At 34.2% G+C, this 12361-nt stretch overlaps 1 protein-coding gene across 10 annotated transcripts in view; it reads left to right on the plus strand.

Annotated features, from left to right (window-relative positions):
- Positions 1-12361, plus strand: part of DCUN1D4 (defective in cullin neddylation 1 domain containing 4) — a 76680-nt gene that overhangs the window by 38048 nt on the left and 26271 nt on the right. For 9 of the 10 annotated variants that reach the window (XM_074276572.1, XM_074276569.1, XM_074276570.1 and 6 more), the window contains 3 exons: positions 2715-2806; positions 7131-7201; positions 12082-12173. In XM_074276572.1, the coding sequence (XP_074132673.1) occupies positions 2715-2806; positions 7131-7201; positions 12082-12173 (255 nt within the window). Of the gene's footprint in view, positions 1-1868; positions 1949-2714; positions 2807-7130; positions 7202-12081; positions 12174-12361 lie in introns of all 10 variants that reach the window. The other variant, XM_074276578.1, reaches the window with a different exon arrangement.

Here is a 12361-nt window from a genome sequence, read left to right on the forward strand (position 1 = left end):
CAAGAACCTGAGTTTGCATCCCAGCCCTGCCACATTCTGTGGACAAATACCTGTCTGTAGACAAGGGTAGTTGGATTAGGTTATTTCTTTTGTCTAGTCCAGATCTCAAATCCATGATCCTACTGAATAATTTTGACGTGGAATCCATTTTTAAAGCTGTTGAGGTAACTAAAGTTGTATTTTTATGGTTTCAATTGCTCCTAGTTCTGTGCTTATGCTACAGTGTGCTGTTTTTTGTTCTTTGCCCATCATTTCTGTTGACTGCAGTTATCAAGATAAATGCTTAGCCATGTGAATTTTGATATTTTAAACAATGTATGAGATCCTAACTAATGTTTGAAGAAACCACCTTTTTTCATCTTTTTTTAACTTCAGTTTTATTTTTAGTGTCCAACCTCTCCCTTTCTTTTTCCCCTTCCCCTTGCTGAGAAAGCAAGAAAAACAAATCCTATTTCAATATATACAACCTTTGAAACAAATTCTTCCCATATTGGGCATATCAAAAAGAAGAAAAGAAATATGCTTCCACCTAAATTGTCCAGAGCATATTTCATCTGTTGGGATTTTGGTTGGTCATTGTGTTAATCAGAGTTCCTAAATCTTTTCAAGTCTGATCATCTTTGCAATGTTATTTATAAGTTGTTTTCTTTTATTTTTCCTCTCCTGAAAGCTCCTTGCATCATGGAATGGAATTTCTATGGATGGTTACCCAAGTTCCATGTTAATAGGGCTAACCATATGTCAGCTTCTCTCTTATTTTTCCTCTTGCATTATAGTCTTTACTCACCACAGTATTAACAGAATGGTAGGGAGCAAAGATTTTTCCACCTTCTTTGCTGAACAAAGGCCCTGTTGCTTCTTCACTGTCTCTTTTGGTACATCATCGGCCAAGTCACACTCACCGAGAGTGGGTAACTCGGGGCCCAATCCTGGGCCCTCTTTTCTCCATATGTTTATTTCACCTCGTGGCCTCATCAGTTCCCATGGTCATGGTGATCTTTTCTATGTAAGTAACTCAGAGCTGCTTGGCCAGCCCTAACCTCCTTCCCAACCTCCAGTTGTGTTTAGACATCTTGACTTGAACTCATTATCCTTTTTATCAAACCTTTTTCTCTTTCTAATTTTACATTTATGATTGAGAGGGTCACCGTCCTCCTAGTCACCTGTGCTGACACCTTCATCTTTTTCTTGTCATCTGCAAATTTTCTCCTCCCCATAGCTAATCAGTAGTCAAGTCCTTTCCTTTCCCCCTTGAGATCTCCTGTACATGCCACCTTTCCTCCTTTGACATTCCACCGGGACGTGCTCTCATCACCTCGTAGCTGGACTCCCCCATCACCCTGCCTGCTCAGGGCTTTCCTCATTCTAATCCACCTCCCTCCCCTTTCCCCCAACTCAGCTGTCAGACTGATCTTCCCCCTTTAGTCGGTCAATTCCAGTTGGCTTCCCATTGCCTCCAGGAGCAAACATTGATATCTTCTTGGACTTGGAAAGTCCTCTGTGAGCTGGCCTTCCTCCCTTTCTTGTCCCCTACCTGTGTTCCCCTCCACAGATGCTGCGATCCAGGGACACTGGCTTCTCCTCCATGTTGGGCACTCCATCTCCTACCTCCGGGCATTTTCCCTGGCTGTCCCCTATGTCTGGACCTGTCTCCCTCCTCATCTCCTCCTCCCTCCCAGCTTCCTTCTAGGTTTCAACTGAAGTCCCACCTTCTGCAAAGGCTTTTCCTGCTCTTCTTCCTGTTGGTGCCTTCCCTCTGAGACTACTTCCAATGTGTCCTTGTTTGTCTTTTGTTGTTTATGTGCTGTTAGTCTGGGAGCTCCCAGAGACCAGGGTCTCCTTATTTGTGACCTCTCTGTTACACCTAGGGCTTAGACTGTGCCCGCCGTACTGTGGACGCTTTGTCAGTCTTAGTTCACCAACTACTGGAAGGCCCCAAAAAGCTGTGGTTAGTACCTTAATCTCTTGTGTGAGAGTCCTGTTCCTTTGTTTCTATTTTTTTGAAAGTCTAAGGTCTTTTGATATTGCTTGTTTACTACAACAGATAAGGGAACACTATGGGCTGGGTGTGGAGTCAGGATGTCCTGAGTTCCCATCCTGCCTCAGTCACTTGTTCTCTCTGTGAACACCATACAGGTCACCAAGTTCTTCAAGCCTCAATTTGCTCATGTGTAAAATTGTTATAATAATCGAAGTAATAATATCACCTACTTCACTAGCTTTGTTGTGAAGATCAGATGAAAACCATATATTTAAAGGACTCTGTAAATGTGAGTTTTTGTTAAGTTTAGTCAGGGCTCTGCAGCCATCTTAACTCTCAAGATGGATACTTCACAATATGATTGTGGAGAGTTTGAGAAAAATTTCCAGAATCAACTCTTAGCAGCAGCAATATACATTATATAATACATTATAACAAGTACTATAGAGAAAGTAGCTTAAAGTCTTCAAAACAATTCCAGATATTTTTCAGTTAGTTTCCTAACCAAAGTGATGTTATTTTTTACCATGAAAAGTCTTACAGCTTAATTCTGGGGCAAGCAGATATGACAGTTATCTAATAATAGTTGATAGGAATGGGGCACCACAAAGTCCTCTTTTAAGTGCTCATGAGTAAATAAATGGTTAATTGATTCAAGTCATCACTTTTTTATGTTCTCTCCAAGGATGCAAAATGCTTTAGTTTCAATAACCATTTTTTTTTAAATTTCTAGCATGTATAGAAAATATGATTCAACTAGAATAAAGACTGAGGAAGAAACATTTTCAAGTAAGAGGTGCTTAGAGTGGTTCTATGAATATGCAGGTAGGTGGTCTTTTTTGACTCATTGGAATCTAATCATTTTAAATGCCTTTAAAATTATTTTATTGTCATAAGGCTTGCAGTTTTGTGTGTGTGTGTGTGTGTGTGTGTTTTAAGCCACATTTGGAACAAGTTAGTGAATACTCTGATTATAACCAGCAGCCAGGACCAATAATTTAAATATTAGTAGGGAACTAAAAGGATAAAAGATATGGGGAAGAGGAAAATAAATTAAGTCACTAGGAATCCTATTTTTGAATGCAGATATCAAAGTTAAACATTATAGCTTTGAATCATAAAGAGTTAAGAGTACAATGAAACTTTTTTTCATAAAAAAGAAAATGATACATTTCAAAATATTATTGCCAGAAATATATATTTTTGAGTTTTATAATTACAGAGCAGTAACAGTGAAATTTGTTTGGACTACAATTGGTAAGAAAAAATTTGTTGCTTTTGCCCAAATTTTAGCACGAACTACCATACTGAACCAAAGTATTTATCAACCTCTTACCCTTTTTAAAAAAAAAATTTTAGGAGCCAAAAATGTTTTATTTTCTCTAATCAGGTTCATATTTAATCTAGAAGGTGACCAGGTAAAAATTAATTCTCTTGCTTTTGGTTACAAGAAAATATGTTGGTTTTATTAATAAAAATTAAGCTACAATATTGTTACCTTTGAAAGTGCCATCTAACTTGGTGACATAAACCAAGAACCCCTGGGTATTTCTTTCTAACTTATTGCCGGACTTTTATTTTGTATATTTTCATTCCCTAATAGAAGTTGAGCTCCTTGAAAACAGGTTCTGTTTCACTTTTTCTTTTTATATCACCAGCACTCAGCACATGGTAAACACTCAGTAAATACTTTAAAACTCATTCATATGCTTTATTTTCTTTTTCTCTTTTGGGAAATCAGTTCTTGGTAACTTTGAAAGATTCTTCTCTTAAACTGTAGTTTTCTGTAGGAGTTTGTTGAGTAATCACATTCCACTTAATATTTCTTATTAACTGAATGCCTTTGAACTTTCTTTAGCTGTTGTTATTTTGAAACTGACAACTTTCTTATCCAACTCTTTGGACTGTTTTAGTTGGTTTGTTGTGGGTTTAGGAGAAAAATTCAAAATAAGATATATTAATTTTTCTATTTCTCTTTGGAAGATAGAGGTTTGTAAATTAAAAAAAGTTTTTTGGGGGCAGCTAGGTGGCGCAGTGGATAGAGCACCAGCCCTGAATTCAGGAGGACACGAGTTCAAATCTGGTCTTAGACACTTAACACTTCCTAGCTGTGTGACCCTGGGCAAGTCACTTAACCCCAGCCCCGGGGGGGGGGGGGGGAGGGAATTTGGTTGCCTTACTCCTTCAAGATGAATTCTCTTATTTGTTGAGGGAAGCATTCATTGCAAAATGGACAGAGTGCTAGACTGAGAGTTAGAAACATCTGGTTTCAAACCCCATCTCTTATATCTACCAATTATCTGAATGACCCTAGGCAAGCCTTTTAGCTTCTGAGCCCAAGCTCTGTAAAAATGGGAGTCATGACACCTGCAGGACTTCACAAGATTGTTTTAAGGCTCAAATAAGATGGATATGTAAGGGGCTCTGCAAACTTTAGAAGAATAATGTGAAAGAGTGGCCACTGGTCCAAGACTTCTATTTAGTCATAGTATCCTAGGTTCTTAGATTTCAGATTGGATGGGCGTGTAGGGAAGGGAGTACAGTTCTTGCAGTCTGTAGATGAAGAAGCTGGAACCTAGAATTAAGTAATTCAAACCGAAGGTTAGATCTGGAATTTTAACATACGTTCTCTCTCTGACTCTAAATACTACTTACACTACTAGATTGCTAGTAACTAAAGTCATTAAGAAATTGACATTTTGGATTTTGATTTTTGCCAAACAAAACTTGGTGCTACCTAGTTTAGAATGAGCTAATCGAGTTGATTACTAAAATTTGTCAACTTTCAGTAGAATTTTGTAGCCTGTACAATTTGAAATTTTATAAGGTAACTTTTCGAAAAGGGAATTAATAAATGATTTCGTATAAGAAAAAAGTATACTAATTTGAAAATTCTTCCCTTTATAATTCTTTTCTTTTGGGACAGTAGTACCTATTGTATATTTATTTCACTTTTGTTCCTATTATCCCTGAAAAGAATCTAGTGGGACAGACAAAAGAGGAAAATAATACTAACTTCCTATTTATTATGTTTACTTACAAAAGGAAGACAAAGAAGACATCCTGAACAGCTGGTTTTCAGCCAGATGAATTGGGTAAAACAAGAGGCAAAACAGAATATTATTAAGAGATAGAAAGTCGAAAATATGGGAGCTGAATGGAGGTGGAAGCAGTATCTAGTTGAAACTTATGGAAATGACTTTGGGTCCTTGGAAGAAGACAGAATTTTGATATGAACTTGGACCATACATGTACTAGATTTCACTAAAGCTCATGTACTTAATAAGCCTTCATTTAGATATTGATTCTAATTGTTCCAGTTCATAGCATAGAAGTGAAGGGTTGCTTCTGAGTTGTCACATGGACATTGAATAGAGACTGATGCTTAACAATAAGGGAACAGATATTTAAAAAATATGATAAGCAGACACAATATCCGTTTGGAGCCATTTAGGGAGAGGGGCATATCTATTACTTAAAGTAGATTCTTGGATAGTATCATTAATTTATACTGGAATTAACATGATTTTTGTGCCGAGATGGTATATGCCATATTGAAAAGAACTATAGACTTCAAAAATACTTCTCTAGTTGCATAATTTAATCTTTCTCAGCCTCAGCTTCCTAACTTTGAGATGGAGATGATAGTTGTGCTATATGTCTTGCAGGATTTTTTTTGGAAAAAAAAAAACTTCAAAGTATTATAAAATTGTGAGGAGATGATTTCTATTCTTGTGTCAAAACAATATGGTTAAAATTTTCCAATTCTATATAAAAAGAAGAGTATGTTCCATTCATAAACGTTTTAAGAAATTTAGTTATCCTAAAGAAATAAGCTTCAACTATTTAGAAAAATCACATGCAGAATGGTTTTTTTTGTGTTTCGAAAATTTATGATAATTGATAAATGTCTTTGTTTAAAGCAGGCAGCTAACAATATAATTGCATTTCTATGCAAATGTTTATAAAAGCAACAAAGCACATTACATATGTTAACTGTACAAATGCAGAGAGATATCAGCAATTAAAGGAAAAATGTGTAATCAAATTTTTGGATAACAAATGAAAATTCTAAAGAAAATCACTAAATAGGATTTTATTTGTACATTTTACTTAATTTTCTTAAATGTAGATGAAATCAGTGGGATGAACAAGTTTGTATGACTTTACAGCTTTACTCCATCTAGGCATACAATTATATATACATTCCAGTGGATTGCTAGTAGTGAATGCTATTTGGGATTGTTTTAAAGTATTACTTTTGTCACTTGACCATTTATAGTTTTAGCGAAGTTATTTTAGGATGACCTCATCTTACCATTGATAAAACTCAAAAATCTTAAAGATTGATTTCTGAGAGATAGTCCCCAGAGTGGACATAGCCAGATATGCTTAAGAAACTTCTAGGCCAATACTTCTTTCACTTGACCATATCATACTTTTTCCTGCTCTCTTGGCATGTTAATGTTGGTTACCAAAAAGTATTTTAAGTGGGAGGTGAGAAAAAATTGTTTATAATGACTTGGTCTCTAAAAGCTAAATTTCTTTCTGTCAGTGATTGGAGCCTACTAATCTCATGACTATGAAAGTCACATTTATTAAGCCCATCAATCAAAGGTAATACATCTAAAAGATTTTAATTTTTGCCCTTCGTGGACTTGAAATTCTGTTGATGTTTAGAAGAAAACCTTTGAAAACCAGCCTTTTTTTGTTCTCCATGTGATGTAGTCTTTGCTGGCTGTGCCATGGAACCCATAAAAAGACTGCTACATGTATGATTAATGCAAAAAAAGGAAAAATTTGGAGTATTAGGTTTTTAAATAGCCTTAAAATTAAGTCCTGTTAATTATAAATAGAATTCAGGCAGCCTCAGCTTTACATGTGCCTTGAGTTCACTACTTGAATGCCTTAAATTGTCTTTAAATATTGGGAGAGAAACTTGGGCTTTGAAGATAGGCTTTGCATAAATTCTATAGTATTCCTCTCTAGTCATACTGCAAAAATTGATTCGCTTTTGCTGCTGGAAATTTTCAAAAGTCAACTTTTTCTTGTACAATAAATATCTTTGTAATATGAGAATTTTCAAAAATCAAGTGCAATTAGTTGAATTTATTTTAAAGGTTAAAGTAGAAATTCTTTTTTATTATAGGGACTGATGATGTTGTAGGTCCTGAAGGCATGGAGAAATTTTGTGAAGACATTGGAGTAGAACCAGAAAATGTAAGTTGAAGCTTTTTCAAATATTTATGAGAGCTTTAACAGTGAATAATCTGATTTCTCTCATTTAACTTGTGTGAAAACGCTTGGATTCTATAGTTGAGATACTCCTAGAAAATCTGGAAGAACATAGAAGTAGAAAAGGCTTTTTATTCATGCTTTAGCAATTCTTAATTTTTTTGATTTCTGATGAAATTTAAAACTGATAATCCTTAAAGCTTTGAACATTGGTCTTCCAGATAGAAGAAGCTAAAAGAACTTGTTTAATTGAGTTCTTATCATGTTGTTTTGAATTCTTAATCTGTCCTTTTTAAAAATTTCAACAGTCTTCTCTCATAGACTTTTCTGTCTTAATTCAGTTTTAGTATTTCTTACACTAGTGTATGCTTACACAGACAATGTACATGTATAGGATGTTAGAAGTGATGATTTTTAAATTTTTTTGCTAGTGAATCTAAATGAATCAGTAAAATTGTAAGTTACCCATGTTACTGGAAAAAATTCCCTATTAGTCTTGCGTTTCAACCTGGCACATGAGACATTAACTGTTATCTAATACAAACTTTTCATTTTGTAAATAAAGAAACTGGTCCAGGGAGATGATGGTTGGAATTAGATCACATGAGTACTTAAGTAGCAGAAGATTTTTCACCCAGGTCTTCTGACTCCATAGCTATGTTCCTTCTATTATTTACTTAATATGTTTATCATCTTATTGTGTTTTAAAGCTGTTGTCCTCTTCCTTATTTAGCAGATACCAAAACTTAATAGCATTACTTAAATTTTCTGTAAGATAATTTATCATGAAGTAAATGTTTGAGTTTATCTTGGTCTGCATTTAATACTACTTGTAGTTAAAACAGATTTTTAAAATGTCATTCATTGTCTCTGGTTTATTATTTTTTTGAATATTTCAAAACTATTCCAAAAGTTTATGGTTCTGGATGTGGTAACTAGTGTAAGTGTTTTAAAAAATGATAATAAGGATGAGTTAACTTCTGTGTTCTGTACACTCTACTGTTTATTCTTAGGACTGGTTTTTGAACAATATTAGAATCTAGGACTTTTGGTAACCATCATCAAAGCATTAAACAAGATAGTTTCAAAAATACCACCATACTTCACATATATGCAATTTGAATTTAATCCAAAATTTTCTTTCTCCTTGATATAAAGTTGAGAAGTTCTTAAGGGTCAGTAGCAGATAATTTAATATGATTATTGCAGTTTTATTTCATATTCATTACTATTGTATTATTTTCAATAGCAACTTTTGAAGTTTGAATTTTTTTTCTTAGTATAAATATTTTACCTTAGATTCAAATGAAAGTACTGTTAAGGCAAAAAAACTTCAAAAACTCCTGCTTTACCCTCCATCGCAAGTATTTATCAGTTACTTGTATTCAAGACAAAATTCAGTGTATTATCTCAGAGAGCTAGGATTTGAAGGCAAATTTATAATACCATAATAGGGTTCTCTTTCCTTTATATCATATTTCTTCTCTGAAAAAAGCTAGCTTGCTTCTCTTTAGTGTTATTTCAATTTGTCATCTGCAAACTACATTCTTTTTCTCTGCCTTCCCCAATATGTCGTGTGTGTGTGTATTTTTTTTTCTTTTAAAATTCATATCTTTGAAATATTTTTTACTGTGGAAAATACCAGTCCACTTTTCAGTTTCCTACACTCTTAGCTTCTCATTACTCGGTTTCAGGTCCTTTCTGTCTTGGAAAATATGACAGCCAGATTTCCTTAAGTCTTGTGAATTCTGGTACTTAGAAAATTGGGTACAGTCTTAGTTAAAGTAAGGGTTACTGCATTGTACTTAAAATCAGGAGGTTACTGTGTTTAATTAAGCTCTCCAGTTCTAAACTTTTATTTAACCATATCGTATTCTTTCAACGTTTTATTGGTGCCTTTTGTTTTTGCTGTATAGGCATTATCCCTTTCCCCATCAAATTCGCTCTTGTAGGAAAGAAAAACAATAACAAAAATATCTAATGCGGAAACTTGTTTGACAGTAAATATAGTACACACTGCAGCATACTACATACACTGTTGAAGTTTGATGAGAACTGGAAGAGTGACTTCAGCATTCATCTCATCCAACATGTTTATGATGGTCCTCCCTCTTGGGATATACCTGAGAAGCAGTAGACTAGCCTCTCTCTGAGATCTCTGAGAATGGACAGGGAATCTACTAACACTTTTTTTTTTTTTTTTTTTTTTTTTTAAATCCCAGCTTTCCCATTCAGCTTCTGAACTGTTCTGTTAGGACAGTTTTTCTTGACATTAAGCCTAAATTGACATCTTTATAACTGGTATCCATTGTTCCTGGTTCTGCCCTTTGGGACTAAGGAGAACAAATCTTATCCTTCCTTTTTGTGACAGCTTTTGAAATACTTGACATGCCACATTACACTGTGACTCATATTATACTTGTGTTCCATCACACCCCCAGATTTTTCAGAACTGCTTTCTAATCATGCTTCCTCTAAAATCTAGGTAAACTATGGCCATAGTATTTCTCTCATCTAGTAATGTAAAAATCTATTTAAAAAAAGGAAATAAAAAGTCTTTTAGAACTTTATCCTAATGAAGCTATACTCTTTATAAAAACTGTTTCCATAGATATTTTCCAATTTTTTTTTAATAACCAGTTCTGGAGTTTTCTGGGAAATTGAAGTCAAGTTCACTGGTCTTTGGTTTGCAAACTCTTTTCTTTTTTTTTAAGTTAGAACAAATATTTCTACAATCTTTGTGGTATCTCATCTGCTTGCTGTGATCTTTCAGATTCCACTGACATTGAAGCATTAATTAATCTAAGAATTCTTTCAGTATCTAAGTATCATTCATATGGGTCAGGTGATTTAAATCCACCAAAGGCAACCAAGTGCTTCCTTACTTTTACTTATCTTGTATATCAGCTCCATATTAATCCTTTTTATTCTGTCATGTCCAGATAAGGGTTATTCCCTCATATCACCCCAACACCTGCTCTGGGATGAGTACTGCCAAGGGATGTGATTACTTTTGGGGCTTGAATCATAGTATTGTATGCTCGTGAAACTACCACCAATTCTGCAAAGGATTGGGTGGGAAGAGAGTAAAAGATTATTTCATTTTTAGAGCCATCCTTGTTCTTTACAATTTTGCAGCATTCACTTTTAATTGTTTTGTGGTTCTTTACAATTAAATTATTCTAGTCATTGCATAGTTTGTTTTCTAGGGTCTGTTTACCTATGTCAGTTCTTGTAAGCCTTTCCTTGCTTCTTTCTTTTTATTACAATGGCAAAGATCACAAATGATCATCCATAATTAATGTTGGAGAGATTATGAGAAGAAAAAAGGCACAAGAATGCATTTTTGGTAGAGCTGTGAATTAATACAGAAACTTTAAAAAGCATTAGGGGTTTTTGACTTGGGTTATTGAGTTCTGTTGTCTCTTTCTTTTCTAATCTGTTCCATTGATTTACTTCTCTATTTTTTTAGCCAATACCAAATGGTTCTGCTTTATCATGTAATTTGCAGCCTTGAAAGTGCTGTTTCCCAATCATTCTTTCTCTTTTTTCTTTATTTCCCTTTGATATTCTCTATATATTTTTGTTTGATAGAGGATTAAAAATTAACTTTGGTATGTTTTCATTTTTATAATATTGGCATAGCCTAGAAATAAGTGCCAATGATTCCTGGTTGGGTAGCTTGGAGGAACAGTAGCATTCAAGGAACTTTTTTTTTTAAGGGAGGGGGAGGGGTAAGTAGGAAGGTGAGGTTTGCCTTAATATCTTTTGGTTTAAAAGGGATTTCAGGGGATGTTCAAAGTAATGAAGCTAAGCTGTTAACATATCTTAGGCAGGTTTGAGTAAATGTGATTGTTTACATATGTTTACAAATACAGTCTATTTCTAACTCATTTTATAAATCTATCTCTCTATACCTTCTTTCTCGTCCCCTACCAGTGGAAATTTTCTCCCACCATTGTTGTTTTGGTCTGATTGAATATTGTGTCACCATTGTTTAAAGAAAGTCATTAAAGATTCACTTCGTTTCCTTTCATTTTGTACTTGGCTTTGTAGGATGACTTAAGTTCTTGGGTGTAAGTTTATTATCCTTTGGTTTTTGAAATGTTGTATTCCAAGTCCTTTTCTCTTTAATTTTTAGTAGAATTTTCCATGTTTAAAATGAGTTATATTGTCTAGAGCTTGAGAACTTCTTTCAGTATTTTTTATTTGATGTGGAAACTCTGAATGTTAGTTAGGCTATTCCTGAGGCTTTTCCCTCTGATTTTCTTTCAGAAAGTTCTTTTGGTCTTCACTGAGCAATTTTCTTTCATTTTATCTTTTAAAAAATGCTAATCTAGCCCCCCCCCCCCCCTTTTTTTTCCTTTTCTTTTCTTTTTTTTCTTTTTTTTACAATTACAGTTTTCTTGGAGAGTTCTTTCTTGCTGTCTTTGGACAGAGTTCTTTAGGCTATAAGTGTCTCTGGATTGTCTCTCTGGTTGTACTGGAAGATTATGAGCCTCTCTTTAGGCCCTGGTTTTGTTAATGGCCCTCTTTCATATTACTTTTGGGCTATAGACAGGCTTTTTGCACAGTTCTGGGGTAGAAAAAGTTAATGTAAGTTCTTTTTTGGATTGCTTGATTTTTATTTGGTCTAATGTGAATTTCAGGTTTTTATTGGAGTGAAAGTATAGAACTGCCTCCATTTGGGTAGCCACCTTAGACAGAAATCTAAAGTTTTTTTTATTAAATTTTTATTAAAATTATTTTCATTTTTCAGTAATCTCATAAATGGAAAGATTTTTTTGCAAGGTATAACTTAGCAGCTAAATTTTGAAGATTTATTGTATTACATCTGTATCTCTCTGTTTTTTTTTTTAAAACAGGTGGTCATGCTTGTATTAGCTTGGAAATTGGATGCACAGAACATGGGTTATTTTACATTACAGGAATGGTTAAAAGGAATGACCTCTCTGCAGTAAGTCATTTTATTATTATAAAGAACAACAATCAAACCCTCCCCCCAAAAAAAGAAAAATCATCTAAATTCAGTTATGTATGTGCATACACTTGTGTACACGTGAATTTTGTTTCTGCTTTGAAGATTTTACTAAGTTACATTTCAAGTAATATATCTTAATATCTAACATTTCATATGTTGAATAA

This window comes from Sminthopsis crassicaudata, chromosome 6, assembly GCF_048593235.1.
Source record: "Sminthopsis crassicaudata isolate SCR6 chromosome 6, ASM4859323v1, whole genome shotgun sequence".
NCBI lineage: Eukaryota > Metazoa > Chordata > Mammalia > Dasyuromorphia > Dasyuridae > Sminthopsis > Sminthopsis crassicaudata.